Source organism: Microchirus variegatus (assembly GCF_963457635.1).
Source record: "Microchirus variegatus genome assembly, chromosome: 5".
Classification (NCBI taxonomy): Eukaryota; Metazoa; Chordata; class Actinopteri; order Pleuronectiformes; family Soleidae; genus Microchirus; species Microchirus variegatus.
Genome location: NC_139806.1, coordinates 23,116,709 through 23,139,075, shown reverse-complemented (window position 1 = coordinate 23,139,075; position 22,367 = coordinate 23,116,709). Strand labels below are relative to the sequence as shown.

The window sequence follows — 22,367 nt, the reverse complement described above, 5'->3', positions numbered from 1 at the left end:
AATCACTCATTCCACACGCACACCACTACATTGTTCACAAAAACAGAGCATCAGGTCAACACAGTGCAGCATTTTGTGCCTCTCATTTTGAAAGCTCCACAGCTGGGGAGTTTCCACATTGCTGTAATAGCAAATGTTGTTTTTCCCCAAAGATTTATTTGAGCAGCTGTTGCAGATTGAACTCTGTGGAGTAAAAAAGAAAAGAAAAAGGAAAGTGTGTACAGAGAGACTTTCACACCAGGCTGCTCAAGTGTGGCAGTGCCTTCTGTTTTATACAAAAACATCCAGGGAAATAAAATGGATTTATTTTAAAACTTGCCATTTACAAACACACAGAGGAAAAGTGTATAAACAAACAGCTTCAAGCCATGTATTGGTCTGCAAACTGCAAATCAAAAGTGGGTTTCATACTTTTTCTGTATCACAATTAATAATGACTGTGATATTTTAGTGCACTGCTGTAAAGTTTAAATAAAGCCTTGGAGCACATTCATCCCACACAGCATGACACTGCAGTAAAAATGCCTCAATATAATTAAATGACATGGATACATCAACTCAAAATGTCCTTTGTGACTAGCAATATATGTGGATAATTATCTTAAAGCCAAAGCACAGAAGAATACTTGCCCTGGGTTATTTTTTTTTTTTTTATCGTAGTTAGAACAACTTTATTCTAAAAAATAATTTACACTCCTAAACTCTCAAAATAAAATACAGCTGTTTAGTCTGGATTCTCCTTCATGTAGAAACACTTTGTACACATTCACATTGCCATTTTCCAAGCAAACTGCAAACACTTGCTAGCTCCAGTAAAAATCAAATTTGACTATTTTAAACTTCTTATAGCAGAATGTTTAGTTTTACTGGATATGTGTGAGCTAGAACACATGGAGAGACAAATTCAGGGGTTTTCTATATTCATTAAGTAGGAATAAATGCCGTAAATACATGAACAACAAGAGTGCCCTTGACAAATGCATCCAAAAGAATAATAATAAAAAGGAAATGTAGAGATATGTCAGTCCCTTTAAATGCCCTGCCACTGCACAATCACATCTGCGCTGACAATCCACTGTCCTCTTTCTCTGACAATAGAGATCCATGCGTACGTACAGTGGAAACGTCCAGCATCTGTCCAGAAAGCTCTCTGTGCTTTAGAACCTCGCTGTCGAAAATGGCAGGGCTGAAGGACCCGCTTCACTGAATACAAATACGTGGAAAGGGAGGGTAGGTATGGGGAGTGAAGGTACTATTCAAATGGCCCTGGCCTAAATCAGGCCTTCAGAACCTGTCTAAAAATAACAGAGAGCGCAAGACGGCAAGAGAAAGCGAGAAACGGGGTCTGTTCTCGCGTGTGGGGAAAAGTAGCACACATCCTGTGTGTAGACCTTTGTGTGTTTGTGTGTGTATTCCCAGGAGCCAAGGGGAGAAGGTTGACGAAGGACTCAGTACATAGCATCCTCGTATATGTCCGTCCGTAGGCAAAAGAGGATCCCTCCGCCCAGCATGAAGATGGTGGCGCCCCATCCGAGCCCGTAGCCCCAGTTGAACTCGTGATACGTCTGAAGGACCGTTCCGTCGATGAACTTGATCGGGTAGAGAACGAGAGCGCAGGCCTGCAGGACCACTAGAACCAAATCAGAGCACATTTCAAGCCATTAATGCAAATCTCATTAATCTGCATAACAATCCAGTTACTCATTCATAAACCAGTTTAATCCAACAGCACAGCACGATACCTTCACTGTAACCCTATTATCTTGCTGCTTTCTTTTTAAATACTCTTTCTCTTTCTACTGGAGTGTGTTCATATTGCCGTTATCCATGTCCTCTTCCTCCCCGTCATCACTGCCTAATCATCTCGGATTCATTATTCTTCATCCATCATCAGTCTCATTAAATCATCCACCACCTTCACCGCCGGTGTCAGGACCAAACAACAATATATCTCCATCAACACTATATCTTCACTCATCATCTGTGAGTCTGTGCCATAAATTATTTATATACTTATAGCCTGGAAGCATTTGTTTCCAGACTCTAAAAAATAATTGGACTTTTATGGTAAATTTTACGAGGACCACGGGGTGCTTTAACAAAGGATTTGTTTTACTGTTTCAGCATTAAATGTATTTCCATTTCTTGCTTAATGCGATGCCGCCATAAAAACAAAGACAAAAACAATTGTCTTTGCATGGCACGCTTTCCTGTGGGTTTGTTCTTCGGGTGGAAAGGACTCTTCTGACGTCAGTGACACATTTCCACACTCAAAAGTGTGTGGAGTTCCTATGACCTTGTGAAATGTGGAACAATATACTTGTTTAGCTTCTATCACTGCGAATAATGAGCTGCTGGTGGTAAATGTGTTGCCATCATTGTGAGTGTACACATGTACGTGCCAGTGTGATCAAAGTAGCACTGCTGACTACTGTTTCAGTACTTCCTTTCCGCGCATGCTAAGGTGACTCTTGAGGAAAGGACTTTCTGTAACTACGACTCCACCTTTCCTTCCTTCAGGATGGAGCAGTGGGCGTGCAGGAGAACCAATGGCAGTTCAAGAATGCGGCGGTGTTGATAAAGCCCAGACTGTTCTAGCAGCCACACTGAGGTCATATTTCTGGACCAGAAAGTAAATACCACACAGCCACGGTCAATTCTGCCAAGGGGCATTTAACAAGCAGCCCTTCTGCTGCTGCTGCTGCTCCACTGTGGACTGTGTGTGCCTGTATGGAGACTTTATTCTCGCAAGGCTTTTTAAGCAATTACTCACAGGAAAGGATAACAGTGCATTCCCACGCTTTTCAGTAAATGGCGAACAGTCAAAGCCATAACCCATTACATTGATGGCACAAACTGGTTCTTTGTGAATGATGTTTTAGGAGGACAGAACTGGACAAAAATACCTTACACTGCTCTTAAATGTCCTTCACAACGCAAAACGATAGAAAACGTCACACGTTACTCTACAATACATCTTCAATGCCATATACTGGACATACTGTAGTTCTTATTCAGGCCTTAATGTGTTTGTGTTACCTCACACTGTGGCCGTGAAACAATTTGAACTGAGCTGAGGATATTATTAGTTTACAGAAGAAATGGTTTGCCCTTTTTAGGAAATATGCTTGTTCACTCTCTTGCAGAGGAGATTCTGTTCGTTGAAGTGCTGATATCATGCGGTATGGAAACAAAAGGAAATCTGCCCTGAAAAACAAGAAATTTACAGGAAATTAAATCAACGAGAAACTCGTGAATATAAAACTCCTCAGTCACTGCCACTGGACTCGCTTTGTTTACTCCACCATGGCGGCAGGAAAAGGTTCAGCAAAGATGAATGACACCAGTACAAGTTTCATGCAAATTGAACTCTTCCTGGAAAAATGGCTTTGGACCCCTATAATTTGCTTTTCACAAGTTTGAAAATGTCCGAGGGGACATTAGTCCAAACCTGCATTAACGTGACATCTTCACTGCCTCATCCTTACATTTACACATTGCAATACAAGTGTGTGCAATGAAAAAAGTAGTGTAGTTGGTTAGTGTTTTGAATTTGATTTGCAATGATAACTGTACATGAGGAATCCATTGCCTGGGGATTCTCATAGCTATGTCATCTATGCTTGCATTGACATTGTTTTATGGCAGTGATCCAACTTTGCCATCTCTAGGGATAATTGGTGATCCAGTAAAATGCACTACTGATGATAGTATGATAGTAATAGTGCATGACCATAGTAGTATGTATGTGTGACCATAGTAGTATGTGTGTGTAACTATAGTACTGTTTGTGCGTGACTATAGTAGTGTTTGTGCGTGACTATAGTAGTATGTGTGCGTGACTATAGCAGTGTTTGTGGGAGAGTATGATAATAAGTGTGCGTGACCATAGTAGTAAGTGTGTGTGACCATAGTAGTAAGTATGCATGACTATAGTAGTAAGTGTGCATGACTATAGTACTGTGTGTGTGTGACTATATTAGTGTTTGTGCGTGACTATAGTAGTATGTGTACGTCACTATAGCAGTGTCTGTGGGAGAGTATGATAGTAAGTGTACGTGACCATAGTAGTAAAAGTGTGCGTGACCATAGTAGTAAGTGTGCATGACTATAGTAGTATTTATGTGTGACTATAGTAGTGTTTGTGTGTGACTATAGTAGTATGTGTGCGTGACTATAGCAGTGTTTGTGGGAGAGTATGATAGTAAGTGTGCGTGACTATAGTAATGTCTGTGAGAGAGTACGATAGTAAGTGTGCATGACCATAGTAGTATGTGTGCGTGACCATAGTAGTATGTGGGCGTGACCATAGTCGTGTGTGTGTGTGACTTTAGTACTGTGTGTGCGTGACTATAGTAGTATATGTGCGTGACTATAGCAGTGTTTGTGGGAGAGTATGATAGTGTGCATGTTTAACTATAGTAGTAAGTGTGTGTGTGACTGGTAGTGTTTTTGAGTATGGTAGTAAGTGTGCATTACCATTAACACATCCAGAGAGTGTTAAGTGTCTTTAGCAGTAAGGTTGTTAGTCTGAAACTTTCAGCTGTGCACAACAGTGCGCCATCACGGCAGCACAGTGCACAGAAGTTTTCTGTAAACATGTGCAGTGATCAATCAGAATAATCCAATGTCATCATAAATACACTGGTGTGATCGCCAGTGGAAAAGTTGCAGCCTTGAAGCATCCCCATTTTCAAACTCATCCGTCCCTGAAGTAAACACCATGCAATAAGCAATCAATAAACCAGGCCTTATGTTAAAAAATTAATGTTGTTCATGTTATTGCGAGAAACGGCACAGTTGCAGTTCCACACTTCCATAATATGCTGCCAGTTATGCTGTACATGTCTATGAATTCATGCAGAAGGAGCCCAGACTGCTTCCTGACACATTTTGGTTCCAAGTGTTGCATGACGGAATTGTGTGACGTCAGCTACCAGAGCTCGATAGCTATGTTTCCATAATCCACTTCATCTTGCCACAGTTTAGAATGGCTAATCTGGCTTACATCCATTCCAGCGCAACACAGTTTTCAAAAAAAGAAACTTTCTCAAAAATTCTCATGGCCGTAGTTCATAAGGTCCCCTGTTTTACATAATGGAACATTGTCATTGCAAATTCTTACGTAACATGCTAAACTGAACTGAACTGTACCACCTGGTGGAAACAGGACATGATTTCCGGACTATTCCTTCAAGTTGAGTGTTCAGTAAAAGCAAAGTAATCACAAAGGCTGTGAGTCACTTGTACAGAGCACTGTGTTCTTTCTTATGACTGCTTAACCGTTTTATTTTAATTGCATGTTTTATAGATAGATCCTCCTCCTCCAGTGTCAAAATTTGGTTTCACTTGTAGGAACCTCCTCACAAATCACGCAGGAGAAGTGAAGTCCAACTGTGAAGCAACACTGGGTAAAGAGTCTTGGGTGGCTTCTTTTTTCTTTTTTTTTCTTTTTTTCACTTTTTTTCACTCAGTGACTTTACTGTGTTGGTAAGTCTGCAAATTCTGCGGCTGCTTTTTCTTGGCACATGAGCTTGCAGCTCCCCAGACTCCACACCACAGAAAAAATAAGCTCAACAAGCAAATCTCAGAGTTCCTTCTTTTCTGCATTGGAACAAAAAAAACAACTTTCTACATGGAAATTGTTGCAGTGGTGGTGAATGCATTTCTGTTTCCAAATGTGTATGTACACTTTTTGCTTGAACGTTACATATTATTCATACAATGTGAATCTGCAGATGGAGGAGGTAGAGGTAGACGTACCTGCGGTGAAGAGGAACACAGCCACGGTGCGGTAATGCTGTCTTTGTGTTCCACGGCAGAGGGAGATGAGGGCCACCAAAAACGCCACCAGAGTTGCCACGGCGCCGGCCACCAGGAGCACCAGGGTGGCAATCTGCCAGTCTGCAGGAACGCAGGGACGCACACAGGTTAGAGTGGTGCATCACGCTCACAAACAAAAGCTCGATTCACAGGAGTGAGTCGCTGAATGGAGCAGTGTGCTGACAAACACAAAACAAGTGCTAATCCCCACAGAGTGAAGTGAGTGAAGCAGAACCAACAAAGGTCCGCATGACACACACAGCCCGTGATCTGTAACTCAGTAGCCACAGTAACTGGATTACACATGCAACTGAAGTGGAAGTTCTAATTACAGGTCACTGTGCTGGATTAGAGTTTACAATTAAAGGGGACATAATTCTACCCTATTTCTCCAAGTTAAACTAGTTCCCTGGTGTCCTAATGAACATGTTTGTGACGTGCTTTGGTCAAAATGCCATAAGGATGAAGCACCACAGCAGTTCAATCACCCTACCAAAACAGCCCTGTTCACAATGCTTGGTTTAGTAGTATCTCTTTAGGTCCACATTAAAGGTCCGCCTTAAAAAAAAGTAAAAAGGAATTACATCAGCCACAGAGGCTACTGGGAGCTAACATCAGTTAGCATTTGGAAAAGTGATCATTTGCAGGCTCTAGCAGGCACATTGCCGTCATATATAACATGTATCCACTGGACAGATAAATCCTCCGAGGCTGGAAGTTTGTGTAGAACTCTGTGCTGCACTGTGGAGCCAAGAATAGAACTTTTCGTGGACTTCCGGTTTTCGGATACCGTTGCCCTTGCCTGCACCCTTGCGTGTTTTACGGACAAAACGGAGCTCTGCGAGACAACAATTCCAGGAATTTAGCGCATTGTGACGTCCTAGTGAGCGCGGAAGTCAACATCGCGTGTTTTATCTCCTGTACTTAGACTGAGGAGGACCACAAAAACATGACTAAGTCATCTTTTGTAACCCTTTACACGACTGATAGGACCTCCAGAGTCCCAAATATAAGGATTAAAATGATTAAAAATTTGATTTTGCGTAATGTGTCCCCTTTAAAGTTTCAAATGTACTGAAACATACGTTTAACTTTGTCTAACTAAATTTGAGATGACGATATTGTATCCTTTCGGCAAAGTAGACCCTTTCCCTGTGTGTTCAGCTGGTGGCTTTAAACAGCACATATTCTATTTATTTTATTAAAACAAAAGTCACTCCTGCTGGAAAAGTAAAACTCATCACTTCCACTACATCAGAGAACTGTTCTCTGGAAACACCTACAAAACAATGTTGTTGTTTTTTGTTTTTTTTAAGTACTTTCGTACTTTTTACTTTAAAGCACTGCCACTGAGTCTGAAATGAGACACAAATTGGAGAAAATGTGTCTGCATTGAATATCCACTCTTTGATGTGCCACTTGTCAATGGCAGAAGAAGGCCCAACCTCAAAGGACTCGACTCAAAAGGAAAATTTGCATTTGCTGGAGCCAAACAAGCTCAGTCTCTTTCTCAGTTAGCTTCTGAATTGTAAAATGCAACATTTATGACAGTGTCACATCTGAACTCAATTTAATTCAGCCTCCAGAAAATACTTTTTTTCATCTTTGGTCCATTATGTGGTTTGATATGTGGTGTTGGCTAAAATAGCTTCTTCAAAGAGAGAAGAAAAATGGTCTACTCACACCACAAGTACATTTTTCCATCACTAACTGAGACTAACTGTGACAGTTATAGGTTTTTTGAAGTGCAGTTGTATTAGGTACTGACACACACAGTCACTGCTAACTTCGCCAAGAACCAACCTGAGGCACAGACAGTAATATCTCAAGAATACATTTGCTGATTTATCTCGTGGTTGTACAGCCTTTTCCAACAAACAAAAGTCCATTGATTAAATCCAGGATTCACATCATGGCACACAGGAGTTATTATTAAAAAAAAAATAACAATAATGTTTGAACTTTGGTAAAGGAGTAAACCATTTGGAAAAATATTATTCCATCAGAAAAGGCTGCCTACCAGCAAAGACTCACAAAAGCTAAACTATGCCTTTAATGCTGTTTAAAAACACACCTGCAACTGATTCTGAATGGAATCATCATGCCTGTCATATTACTTCACTCACCAAGAATAATATTGGGATAAAAATATGTGCATAGTAAATCAGTTTTGCCTTGTGGTGAACTGCACCTTTAACCCTTCAATACACTCTTTCACTGCCGTTTTAATGAGCTCTGCAGACACTTAAAGCGACCGACACGCCTCCTATTCACCCCAACACATTCCACAGTTTGTCAGTGACAGTGTGAGCTTGTTTCCCTCTTTGTAGCAGACAGAGGGCAAAATCTGCAGCTGAAGTCCCGCACACCTAGTAACATGCAAACAACAAACACACTACATATTCAAGAAATTAATTTTTTATCTCTGTACAATTTCACTTTCAGGCGTTTATCCTTATTCATTGTTACAAGTGTAACAATCTGCTAACAGGCCAAATGCTGCTAAATCTGGTGACTTCAAAACAGATTTCTTGCACTGGTGGGGCGAGGAAGTGGGCTGGAGGCGTACACACTCCTATCATGTGGCTTCTCGGTTTGACAAAAGGCGACCTGGTGGGTCCAAAGCTGGTGAAGTGGATGACGGGGGAAGATGCTCAATGGTGTGTCTCTGCAAAGCCTTCTGTTGTTAACCCTTTATTTGCCAAAGGAACTGTGTTTACGACTCCTCTTATTTCTCATTCCAAACATGGACAGGCATTAAACGGATCAATAAATAACATTTTAGAAGCAGCATCCTTAATAAAAATGTGACTGTCGAAAACTATTACTGTCAACACGTCTCAAATAGACAATTTGAAAAACTATTTACCAAAATAATTGGCACAATAATCTTGTGTAAGGATGCAGCAAGTCATTATTTTTATCATCGTTTAATCAGTTGATTATTTCATCGATTAATCGAGTTCTAAAATTGACAATGAATTTAGTGATAAATTAATTAACAGGCCTTTGCAGGCCCTAATCCTGTGATAAACATAATTCATGAAGTACTGGAATAACTGTAAAGACCTCTGTGTCACCATCCTGATGATGGAAATTCACTACATTGTGGGTGATATTTTATAAAAATGCACAATTAGCCAATCCATAGTTTTAAATAGCTTGAGTCAAGCCATGCAGAGCTGAACTGAGCCGAACATCTCTGCGACGGTCACACGGTGACACACACGTCACTGCTCTGGTATGAGCAGAGGAAATTCATCATCAGCAGCAGAGGAAACTGTGAATAACTCAGCTGCTGGGAAAAAAGACAAACTAAAACATACTGTGCGCGGGAGTTGATGGACAACGCTGCCGGGTCAACAAATATATACGTCTTTGTTTACATCCAATGCTGCCTCTGCATGGCCTCAATGCTGTTACAGAACCTGGCAACAAACCACTGATAACATGCCTTTTTAAAACCACCTCCATCAATCGGGGCGTTGCAACACAAGGCGTAATTACTCAGCGCAGCACACGTTCTGTTATACAGTGCAACTGGAAAACATATTTTCTCTGAGGAAGCGCTATACCTCGATGAGTGTTTTTGGCCTGTTATTGCTCAGAAGCTGCTACAACTCCAGTGTCCCTGTGAGGTAAAAGTGCACATTTTCTCGATGGAATTTGGTGCAGTTCCTGTGTAATTACAGGAAAAAATTACAAGTTTATTTTAAAGATATTGTAGACTTAAGGAGCTGTATATTTTATTAGATTATCCTTTTGTGAAGTGGATAAAAACTTCACCTTCAAAAAGCCTCCATTGGTGCTTTTCCACTACACAGTTATGGTTGTAATTGTCCGTAAAACAAAGAGTGCTGGCGAGGGCAACGGTATCCGAAAACCGGAAGTCTTCGAAAAGTTCGATTCTTGGCTCCACAGTGCAGTACAGAGTTCTACACAAACTTCCAGCCTCAGAGGATTTATCTGTCCAGTGGATACATGTGGCTGATGTCATTTCCTGTGCCTTAAGTTTCGTTTACTTTTTTTTAAGGTGGACCCGAAGAGATACTACTAAACCGAAGTTTCTGAAAAGGGCTGTTTTATATATAATATGTTTAATATGTCCCCTTCAATTAAAAACTTTAGTAGAGTACTGTACTTTAATGGACGCTGTCCGACACAATCATTGAATTAAAGTACATTGGTAGGGATTTTGATGCGGCTCACGACAGGTGGCTTTCAGCAGTGCTGTTGATAAATACACTCGACTCCTCTTTTAAATATTGAGATTTTATAAATGTCCTTGCAAAATGTTGCAGATTAACACATGTTTTGGGGATTCCTACGTATTTTAACTGTACTAAAGTTAGCATTGTTCGGAATGTCGACGTCACATTTCAGTATCGGCTTAGCTTGTTTGGAACCTCACCAGAGCAGGTAGTAAAAAAGTATTATGTACCATGTACTATCGCTAATAGAAACGCAAAAATAGCAACGAGAGTTGAGCCATGCTGAGCCATGATACATCTGTGTAGTGGAAAAGAGCCACATGCTAAAAACAACAACATTCAGCAAAGTTCAGTTAATATACAAACTATCCCTTTGAGGTACTATCAGTCGCTTTTCGGGAGCCCCCTTTGTCTACGCCCCTGTTCATAACTCTACATGTATAATTAACCCCAGGAACAAAAAGTTAAGAATAACTCGTCGTGAAGACATTCACTGGTGGACGTGAAACAAACAAATAAACAGACAAATAAACAAACAACAGGCAGCGGCTCCTACCAGAGGTGAGGGTGGAGAAGCAGTTCCACGGAGCCTCCTCCGTCGGTCCCCGCGCCGCCGACTGTGAGCAGGACTCCCACAGAGACAGGGAGAAATGCTCCGCAGTGACCCACGCCGGGCTCAGCAGAGCCACCACGTCCAGACACAGAGCCAGAAAGACGCAGAGCAGCGCGATCAGTTTGAAGGGTCTGAACACGTAAACCTCGTTCACGGACATGTTCACAGAGAAAACACTGTCACTGAGAGATGAGCTCACTGTTCACTGGGTCACTGCCACCATAGCCTGCACTGCTTTGTCTCAGTGTGTGTGTGTGTGTGTGTGTTTTTGCGCTAGAGAGTGTGTCCAGTTGGAAAAGTTTAACGGGGACATCCGGTTAGAGCAGCTTTTCAAAATAAATGTTCTTGGAGAAGAAGAAATCAAGATTATTTTCTTTCTATATATGTGTATATATATAGTTATCTTTATCATATATTTTGTCATCTTTGCGTACACATATATTCAATACGTGAATTCTAACTGCACTGTCTTTTAAAAGCAAGGGGAAAAGCTATTTTGTTTGTTAACTTTTTAACGGGGACATCCGGTTAGCGCAGCTTTTCAGAATAAATGTTCTTGGAAAAGAAATAAAGATTATTTTCTTTCTAATATAATTATATATATATATGTATATATATTTACACACAGTTATCTTTATCATATATTTAGTCATATTTGAGTACACATATACACAATACATGTATTCCAACTGCACTGTCTTTTAAAAGCAAGGGGGGAAAAGCTATTTTGCTCGTATAAATTAATGTTATGTAAATGTATTTTTTTTTACTTCTATGTTGTAAATCACATGAAGATATTGTGTATGCAATATACCATACAAATAACATTTGCCCCGGGAATGAGTCAATCAAACGGATTGCATGTTGTAATGTGGTAAACATCCAGGAGATGGCAGTCGTGTAACATTTTTCTTAGAATAGAATAGAACGTGTTGCCCAGCCACAGCTTTGCTCACACCATCAAATAAATACAGATACATATACTACATATACTAATGCAGTCATTTAAACCACAGTGTTTCTGCTGCTCATTGTTGTTTAGTTATTAACAGTAGGTGAGTTCAGTTGTGTCAGTGTTTTATGGACATTTTGGCCACACAATAAGGAGAAAACTGTCTATAGCCTCTTGATCTTTTCTGCTAATACATTTCCAGCTTCTTCACATAGGTTGACAGAGGTTGAATATTCCAACAGCCACTGAAATATAAAAACCTAAAAATGAAAAAAAATAAAAACTTACCTGGTCTTATTGTCTTGAGTTTACTAATTTAGTGTAAGAACTAATTGATAAACATGATTAAAATGGGACAATCAAACCAAACATTATTGCTTACTGTATTTGATATTACCTTTTTGATGGTGCACCTGTAGTCTAACAAGAATCTCCTTGGTTTCAAGCCGGCGGCCTAACATCATGCACTGATCTACTGTTTTGACTTGAGTCGCATCAGTAATGGTGATACATCACCTCTTGTGAGAGACGAGCTTGCTGGACCTTCATCTTCACACATTATTGGTTGAATGATTTATTGGCCAGCTGTCTCTCCTGTGTTTGCCTCTCAGTGGTACAAACACAAAAGGACAACCAGGGAATGTTCATCCACAAAACCACTGCTCACTGGAGATTTTCCCCCCTTTTCAAATAACTTTCTGTAATCCCTAGAAATGGTTGTGCTTGAAAATCCCAATCAGCATTTTCTAAAAATACTCAGAACCTTGCACACTTAAATCACCTTTCGTCTCTATTCTGATACTCTTGACCATAAAAACATTTGTTTGTGCAAATGCAACTGATCCGAGTAGTTCAATTTGAAGCTCTATTGCAATTCTTGCCCAGTTTGGCTTGATTCTACCCCTGTCATTTAGAGCCTAGATTAGGGGGTTTCAGTGTATCGAACATAATGAGAGTTTCAACCTTTTTTTAGTCCTAATGGCAGCACCAAGCTGCCAGTGGGACATCTCTGTGTGTGTGTGGTGGTGGTAGTCTGTCTACAACTAGGCGTATCCATGGACCAAGCATTGCTCAGTTCCTTTAAATGCCCCTCCTCCCCTGCCAGAACAGGCACAGTGCTCTGTCATCCTCCTCCAAAAGCCCCTCATTAGAAAATCTGCCGAGCAGACAAAGCTACTTGAGTGGGCACAATGGTGACTCCCCACGTGTTGACATGAAAGAACATAAAAAAAAAAAATCCAGGTCATGTTGTACTTTTTTTGGATCTTCTTTCTCCAATTCTAACTTTGAGCTGCCCACATATAAGCCAGTTTTATTTCGTCCTCCATGTTTTGTTTCAGGATTCACGTGATAAGATTTGTACACTGTATGGATTTACAAGTATGATTGCGATGATGAGAAAATGGCAAAACATATGAAGATGGTGACACTCGTCTGTGATGACGAGCCTGACGGTGTTTCTGAGGAGGAAAAGGCTTCTCTGTGGACTTCTCATCGCATGACGTCATCCTGTGTTGCTCATTGTGCTCTTCTTGGAGAGGCTGCAGCTGATTAAGGCTCAAAATGAGCCTCTCAAGGCCTTTGCAGCGACGAATAAGCTTCCACGGCAATGAGACATTGTTTAAAGATGCTGCCATTAGTGCACAGGGTCTGCTCTGCTCATCTCTTTTGTTACAGGAACAACACCGTCACACAATAAAGAGTCATGGTGTGGGCAGCGTGTGCGTAGAAATGTCATTTTAACAATTTTACATTATAAAGCACACATGGATCAGTGGATTAGTTATTTCTGCTTTACTGTGACAATAAATAGCAAGTTATTCAATAATACGTTACGTAAGTGATTCATATCATAACTATTTTCATTGATGTTACTCTGTAGTTTGTCCAATATGTGGCCATGGGACATGAAAACAGCATCAGAATCCATGCGACTTGTATATGTGACACGAAAGTCACATATACAAGACACCTAAAGTTATAAATATAAACCATCACATCTGATCTGTACCAAATCAGTATTGATTCAAGTGAACATAGCCTTAGCTTATTGCTTTCCCTCTTATGATTCATGACACTGGAGACATCACAGTGATCTCAGCCATCTCGACTGCTTTCTTGCTGCGTCATCATTGCAGTCACTATTGTCATCATTAGTCATCACGCTTTTGAATCACAACAAACTGGAAGAGAGGTGATCTAAACTATTTAAATTCAAAGGAGCAATATTCACATTTCATTTTGTGAGCTTTAATGTGTCCCCTCAACAACAATCACAACAATGGACAACAATCCTATCAAATGTGAATCCCATTCATGTTCAATTCAATCACAATTTCACAATGTCATTTATTCATGAAACACTCCAGTGTCTGTGCTCTATATACAGATCCCTGTTTGGCTTCACAGTCACTACAGTCCCACTGTGTTCCAGAGTGTCCACCTGTCTCTCTGTCCACTCAGAGCCTGTCTGCCAGCTTGTGGACATCTGTTTACTTCTTCCGCCATCAGTCGTCATGGCTACAAAAACCCCCACAATATCGCCACAAGACCCCTCCCCTTCCCTCTAAGCCCCTCGCTGGCCGGCCGGTCCTTCTCCACCCATCTCTCGTGTTTCCCCCCTAACACCAGCTGTGAACCACTTATGCTTATCCTGCAGTCCATGTCACCCTGTAATATCCACAGTGAGCACACAGCTCTTTGTGAAGTGATTTTCATTATTTTGAGGATTAAACAAGCAAATTTCGAATGTCAGAAAGGCAAAGGCAGCTCTGCTGTTTATTGACACATGATATGTTTTTTTAAAAAAGCTATCAGCTTTACAGATTTAAATTGATATCAGCAAACAAAGCAACCATAACCCTTTAAGGTACTACTGAACCATTTGGTCGACCACACTTTAATTCACTATATGTCATTGAAAAATGCATCAAGCTGAACTCACTAACACTTAATGTGACTTGTTCTGAATGTTGTACTTTATGAATTATGCAAACCAGGTTTATTATGAACAGACGTCTCAACCGTTTGGTAGAGGCCTGTATCTGAAATACTGTAGGGTCTAATGTGACGTTATTGTTATCATAAGTAAATGAAATAAAATAATAAAAAATGCTTTTGCTTTTTTCTTGGTGCATACCTTAAAGGGTTAACATTTATATCATGCCCCTGTTGCCCTGGAAACCCTGTCTAACCTGACTTGCATCTTGACATAAGCTGCATTCTTCGTAGTGACTAAGGTTTAATTCGGGATAGGCAATAAACACAGGTCATCAGTGACAGGAAGTAAAGCTGTGACTAAGCAGCTCACATCCTGACATTTGCTGAGCAGAATTTAAATAACTGTTATTATAAGAGCTTTTTCTTTTACTGTAATGATGCATGAAAGCACTTTGAGGTGATGTTTGCTCATGTTGAATAATTTCAACATTTTTGGCACAATTTGTCAGCGGCATAATTATGGTAAAAGCCAGAAGTAGCATCTCTCGCGCTAAAAGGTGAATGTGTGAAGCGTATTAATGATGACTAAATTCTTTTAGTCTTAGGATTTGGTGGCATCTTGCAGTGAAGTCCAGAACTGTCTTTGCAAGCAAATGAAAACTCACCCTCCACTTTGAGTCGTCACATAAAAATCTGTCTAGAGCAGGGATCTCAAACTCAAACGACCCTGGGGGCCATTGAATGTTTAGTCAGTGGGTCAGTCAAGTGAAAAAAGCTGTTTCACAATGACAATATTCCATCCATGATATTGCAGGGATGTATTCAGGATGATCTTTCACAGGATTTCAAAGTAAAAGTCTTTGTTTTGATACAAAACTATACAATCCACAGTATAGCTATATATTTATAATCAAGAAATAAAGTAGAATAAAAAAATTAATTAACTGTAATTAAAACAATATACATGCAATACATTTATTGATATGATAAATATAACTTTATGTAGAAATGCATGGTGGGCTGCATTAAATTTATGGAGTGGGTCATGTTTTGAGAACTCTGCTCTAGATCCTGTGTTTGGTTTGTCCATTCATAGAAACATGGTGGTGTAACAAAAACGGCAGTTTATAGTTTCAGGTAGTTATAATTATGAATATGATTTTATTTTTTAGGAAAAGTTGTGCTCATGTAGCCCTTTACAGTATTTTAGTGCTAAATATACTGAGTTGCAGGCGCCATATGTAAGAATGTGGCCAAAAACGGTTACTACATTCAAATTCAAAATAGGGAGGTCTTTTAGGTTTCGTTTTCTGACGTAACTGGCAACCCGTGGTTGCTCGGCAGCTGAGACTCTACTGACTGCAATGGTTGGTAGACGGCGGTAGGTGGCGCCACATGCCAAAACATGATTTCAAAACATAAACATGATTTGCAGTCTGCAAAATGTTTTTTTAATGCAAATATTTTGACTGTACTGTTGTTGTTGGTGAGTTCAGTTTGTTATATGAACATTATTCCTGAGTCTCTGTGACATATTAGGAGGATTTTATGGCCAGTTGCTTTAGATTTATTACATAATGCACCTTTAAATCACTTTTTGGAGTGAAGGATAGTTCCCTTTTCAGTGTTGTTAGCACAACAAATAACACATATCAAGTGCATTTACTGTGAAACACTTCCTTCTTCACCTTCATAGGGATATTATGTTCACTCTCCGTGCGTAACATTGATTATTTCAAAACCAAAACAAACAATGATGTATGTGAACAGATTTGCGACATGTTCACTTTTGGCGTTACATGACACAGCACCCCACCGAGAGCGACGAGGTGTACAAATGTGCTTCTCTTCCCGTACGCCCCCACCCTCATAAACTACCTCCTGACACTTTCTTCCTCTCCCCTCTCTCGGGCTGCAGGCAGTGGGCAGCAGCTCAGTGAGGGAGGTGCAGAGCAGCCAGCCATCAGAGTGAATTAGAGTTATGCTTGACATGCAAAGGAGAGGCTCCAGAATGTGACAACAGCTGAGTTTTAAAGTGAAGCTTTTCTGCCTGAGGGGAGAGGAATAGACGGCAAATAGAACGGGAGCGTAACTGTGAAACCAGTCACCTACTTTTGTTGCCTCGTGAAAACAAGGACCTGTTATGCACTGGCCTTCGTGGAGCAAGTGGGTTAAACAGTGATGCCTTCAGTAGAACAATGTATTAATCAGCATATTTGTGACAGTATGACTCAGCTTTATTGTTCTTGACCTCAGGATTTGTGAACACCCTCATTCTAGTTCACATCCCATGTATTTATATTTATATATACATACATTTCCACATACTAATATTTGCATGAAAATGTGACGTTACCTCTAATACTGGATCTCTTCAATCTTAAATGTAAAATACACGCCAGTGTTGATTTTGTCAATCAACAAAATGCAGATTATACTTCAGATTACACATTGTATTTCTCAATGAAAGATGTAACACAAAAAAAAGTGTAAATATTTTAATGTCTAAGAGCCAATATTGGCAGATGACTAGTGAATAGGCGCTCTGAAACAATGATTTCATATTCTTATAATCCAATGAATAGAACAGAATAAAATAGCTATATTATTTGCAAGTTGTAGAATAAAATAGTAAAATAAATAAGTAAATAACATCAAAACCTATTGATTGTAATTGAAACGCTGACCTTCTAAGCCAGGGGTTCTCAAAGTGTTGATACCTGAGGGCCAATTTAGGAACCCGACATTGGACTGAGGGCTGCCAAAGGATAAAAACACCAGAAAGAAATCCCATTTGTAATCATTTTAATGACCAGATTGCAGTTCTACAGTTAACACTTATTGGTCTGTATCCAGTCATGTCCAATAAACAGTTAACAAGCTCAGTAGCTCCTGGATTAAATCTATCAACTGTAATTCATTGTGGGCCGCCAGAAATGTTTCTGTGGGCCGCACTTTGAGAACCAATGTTCTAAGCCAATAAATTAATGGAGAATTAAATAAATATTTCAAACCAAGGCTAAGAAATGTATTTTAATATTAGAGGTCATCATTGTTGTGTGCCTGTTCACCAGAATAAAATACACTAGTATCACAGTGTGTGGTACTACACTGAAGATGAACTCCTTGTAATCTTATGAATTTCGACTATGGTCCAGTTTTAAGACCCACGAGCCATTTCTCTTCATGGAATTTCACAACAGAGGAGTTCATTTGTTTGAGTGAAATTTGGCCTAATGTTACATTTGTGTTTTCTTTGACACCTCTCGGTCCGATGGGAGTATCACATGACAACTCCGACACTGAACATCTCACCTTTCCCCACCGTGACTGTGAGTAGCCTGACAGAGCTTTCAGTGAAATGAATTTGACACTACACACAGCCTTTTTTTTACTCAAACCGGTTACAGAGTAACATGGATGAAAGAAGTTTTCAGCCACACCCCCTGGAAATTTAATATAACATGATGGTGAGAAAGTGATGATTCAGTAATAGTGAGGAAGAGGAACTTTAAAGGATTTCTTTAAGTTAGTTTGTCCACAGCCAGCTGGTTAAAGTGGCCAGCAAGATTATCAGTGTGTACCGTACATTTAAGCAGACATTATTAAGGTGAGCCTTTTGTCAATGTCCAGTGTGTAAGAAATAGTGACATCTAATGGTGGGACTGTAACCCCTCCTCTCACTGTGACCTTTCTCAGGTGTCAGGGAGCCACAGTGGCCTCTGTTTACCAGAGAGGAAGTTGTTTTGCATTTCATTTGCATAGTAAAATCCTGCCCCAAAATCCAAAAAAGCACAAGTAGTTTGTCTGTTCGGGCTGATTTCGAAACATGAAATACTTGATGGAATTCTCTCTTATTATCTGACTTATTCTATTCTTATTTCAAGGAGATTTTACAGTTACGCAAACATACAGATGGGTTCTGTCAACAAATCCTCTTTAATGTGCTCTGTAGTTCTTAAAATGAGGTATTTTGAGCTGTAGAATTCACTTTTTTGTGGGTGTTTTCAGTCAAACTTTTATACTGTCTGCAGCTGTGTTACCGTTGCCTCTGTCTGTCTTGACATAAAGAGGAATTCAATTCAATTGGTTAGCGCTCTCGTCTGCAGCAAGAAGACCTAGGTTCCCAGGTTTGAGCCCCGGTTGGAAAAAAGGGGGAAAAACATTAACTCAATGAGTAAGCACTAGGCATCAGTGGAGAGAAAATACTCCCTTTTAACTTTTTTGAATAAATCTCTGACAGAACCAGACTCAAAGATGTGCAGCCATCTGCCTCGGCCGGTTGGGGTGAAAGGAAAAATGGGGGACAAGAGGGAGATGAGATAAACAGAAGAACGAGACCAGGAGCAGATATACAACAGTTGTGTCAAGTTATACGTTTATACAGGACACTTAGAGTCAGTGATGACATGTTTATAGGGTCACATGCTCGGCTGACATAGGGCGAAAGGTGGGGTCACACCCTGGACAGATCGCCAGTCCATAGATTTGGAATTTTCTAGATATCACAAAATGTGTGATATCTAGAAAATGGTTTCTGAGGTACAGTAATAAGTAGTATGCATGCCAAATCCTGTCGGCGATGGCCATCAAATGTAATATCTCTATGTGAAATTAGAATTTGTTGGAGAAATGGATTTAGTGGAAAATTTGGACCAGGTGTATGTAAAAGGATTAAGGCCAAATTGGAAAACAGACAGACTTCTGAAATTATTGTGTGAATTCTGACTTCTTGTTTCCAAAAAAATGTGGCCCTAATCCTCTTCCATACACATGCTAACTTTAATATGACTTTTATCACAGAATTCTTACTTTTTCCCCCTCAGAATTCTGTCTTTTTCAATTTTTGAATTTTGTTTCCAAAAAACTCCAAAACCCTTATATGTGGCCCTAATACTCTTCCATACACATGCTAACTTTAATATGACTTTTATCTCAGAATTCTTACCTTTTCCCCCTCAGAATTCTGTCTTTTTCAATTTTGGAATTTTGTTTCCAAAAAACTCCAAAACCCTTATATGTGGCCCTAATCCTCTTCCATGCACATGCTAACTTTAATCTGACTTTTATCTCAGAATTCTTACTTTTTTTCCCCCTCAGAATTCGGACTTTTTACATTTTTGAATTTTATTTCCCAAAAAAATGTCATATGTGGCCCTAATACTCTTCCATACACATGCTAACTTTAATCTCACTACTTTTTTCCCCCTCAGAATTCTGATTTTTAAAAGAAAAGAAGTCATACGTGGCCCTAATATAATTTCATTTAAACCAGTCCATGCACCTTTGCTCAGACAGATGTCAGCTCCACCCCTCCCCACTCTGGCTCAATGGTACCGTGAGTTATTTCCACAGTGGGCGGGTCTCACTCTCATTGGCTTTAGGACCCAGTGGCTCCTTCAGTGAGGCAGGCAGCGGCTCAGCTCAGACTGAAGCAGACAAAGGCGAGGGGAAAGACGGCGTGCTCCCATCCTGCAGTGTCGACTCACTCACATCCACTCCCACACTCACACACCCACACCCTCACTCCCTTCACTCCGCAAGCAGCGACGCAGGTAAGTGCGTTATATAAATGGGATTATCCGCAGACTTTTGTGATTCAAAGGAGACATTTAAATTGTGTGATGTTAAAGTTGAGACATTATAGGAGATATTACAGAGAGGAAGGAAGCACTGGAGGTGATTACATGCAGGTGGATTGTGATGAAGAGGAGGAGGTGTGGTGCTCCCCTCCTCCTCTTTTTTTTTTTCCTGATGGAAAAACTTGAATTTTGAGCCACTGCCATGTGGCCTCAGCCATCATCCTCCACTAATGAATCAGTGCAGTGTCAGGGAAGTGAGCCTTTGTGACTGATGTTTAAAAACAGCTGTTTGGTAGATGGAGGTTGTTGGTGAATGAGAATTGGTGGAGAGCTTCTGCACAGCCGGACTGAGAATTTATGAGGCCCTGAGCAGAATTTGATTTAATCCTCATTATCACCATCATCAATACTTGACTATTGCCAGTGTTGGATCATTCGCATGTTGTCGGCACAGGGAATGAACTAGAACATTTTTTGTCAAGCTTTTATTTTGACATATTTTAATTCCTTGTATGGTTGTCTTCGATATAATGCAACATTTTACTAAATATAAGACATTTCAAGTGTTTTTGGGCCTGTTTTATGAACACTGGGGCCTTACACAGCAGCTTGGTTTGCTGCTGGTTTGTCAGATTGAGTGTTGGGTGGGTGGCTCAGTGAGGAGGAACACCAGAAATATCCTGACAGTCACTGCAGCGATAATGAATGTGTGGGTCAGAGTTAATGATAAAAGTCTGCGGTTTCTTGACCATAAGGAGATGATGATGATGATGATGATGGTGTTGTGAAGTGTCAAGGCAGCATGGGATGGTACACCGGTTCCTGTCACAATTATTCTGGCCAAGTAATTACCATTCATTCTGTTATTGTGATCGTTAACATGCCTCAACACACACATTTGTTAAATTGTGAATTAAATAATGGGCAAAGGCTTCTGTCCAGAATCTACCTCCATTTTGTTTCTCTCTGTAAGCTTTCAGAAAGTGTGCACATCTTATAAAAGCTTACGGGCACAGATGGAATGCATTAAACATTACTAATGTTAACAACTGAAGTTTAAATCATGAGGTCTGACTGACTCCCCCTTGGCACTAAATCACTTGGACTGTATGTTGGCCATGTGGACAGAATTTTAAGTGACTTGCGCACAATTATCCCCCAAAATTGACTTATTGTGATGTGTGATACCATAACTTAAGTCATCTTGTATAAGCTCATAATGATGAGATCTTAATTGATGTCCTCAATTCATGCAAGCATTAATGAAGGCGATGATGTCACACTGAAGGCGGTCACTCTGCTGGAGACAATGGACTGTCCCATTTGATGATCTAGTGGGGAAGGGTCACATTTAGCTCTGCCCATTAATGCAGCAGATGGGCCTGGAACCTGGCCTTTGTCAACTGAGGAGAAGCCTCTGTGCTGAAGTCCCTCCCCTATCTCTCAGTGAGCCTGTCATGAAACCCCTCATCAGTCAGTCAGTCAGTAATACCATGGGTTAGTAGAAAACTGGTGGATCCCCACCACATGGATGTGTGCTTTCAGTGAATCATATCTTCCATCACTGTATTACATACAGGGCTTTATACCAAACCAATGATGGAGTCAGTAAAAACAAATAAGACAGTGTTTAAGTGGCTAATTTAAATGCATGGAACAAAAGGGAGTTACTGAGATCCTCACGTTGATATGAAGTATGAAAACAAGAGAGGTAATTATCAATGGTTTGGAACATTCAGGGTCAGTTTTATTCACATTCATAAAGAATAAAAGAAATCCAGGAGCCTAACCACTAAGTATAACACCTCAAGTTTACAATTGTTTCAAAACATCTTTTTTTATGTAATAGCATTATGATTCTATTCAGTTTGGTATTAAAGTGTGATGATATTTTATATAAATAATAGTTAAAGGTGTTAATGAGCCAGTCTTAAGGAGATTGTGTGGCAGACAAAACCCTTTTTAAGTGGGTATATGCGTTTTAAAGTTTTTATTAAATATGTGTCGATGAGTTTTCAAGGCTATGATTATAGGTTTATGTATGAGGGAAACTGGGAAAAGTGACAGATGTATCATGTCAGCCTAAGACAATGAGGCATTTTTGTTATATATGAATATAGAAAAATATTTTTCTATTAACGAAATAGAAAAGCACTCGGAGAGCGCAGACCTCCGCCAAGGCAGCTCAGCCACTCACAAACTAGCGATTTAAAAAAAAAATAGTGATAGCGTTTTATGGATCATGT

At 40.0% G+C, this 22,367-nt stretch overlaps 1 protein-coding gene across 1 annotated transcript; it reads right to left on the bottom strand.

The window, feature by feature from the left end:
- Positions 1-293: 293 nt before the first annotated feature.
- On the bottom strand, positions 294-10,879 carry LOC310926630 (transmembrane protein 47-like). Its single transcript, XM_083888802.1, has 3 exons — positions 10,591-10,879; positions 5,764-5,904; positions 294-1,630 (listed from the first exon to the last, which is right to left on the bottom strand). Exons 1-3 carry the CDS (start codon positions 10,805-10,807, stop codon positions 1,449-1,451), a joined length of 540 nt encoding a protein of 179 aa, XP_083744928.1. The 5' UTR covers positions 10,808-10,879; the 3' UTR covers positions 294-1,448.
- Between the last annotated feature and the right edge of the window lie 11,488 nt (positions 10,880-22,367).

Coding starts and splice junctions, on each gene's coding strand:
- LOC310926630 (XM_083888802.1), bottom strand. CDS start 10,807: ATGTCCGTGAACGAGGTTTACGTGTTCAGACCCTTCAAACTGATCGCG. Junction 5,905..10,590: donor CTTCTCCACCCTCACCTCTG/GTAGGAGCCGCT, acceptor GCGTTCCTGCAG/ACTGGCAGATTGCCACCCTG. Junction 1,631..5,763: donor TGTGTTCCTCTTCACCGCAG/GTACGTCTACCT, acceptor ATTTGGTTCTAG/TGGTCCTGCAGGCCTGCGCT.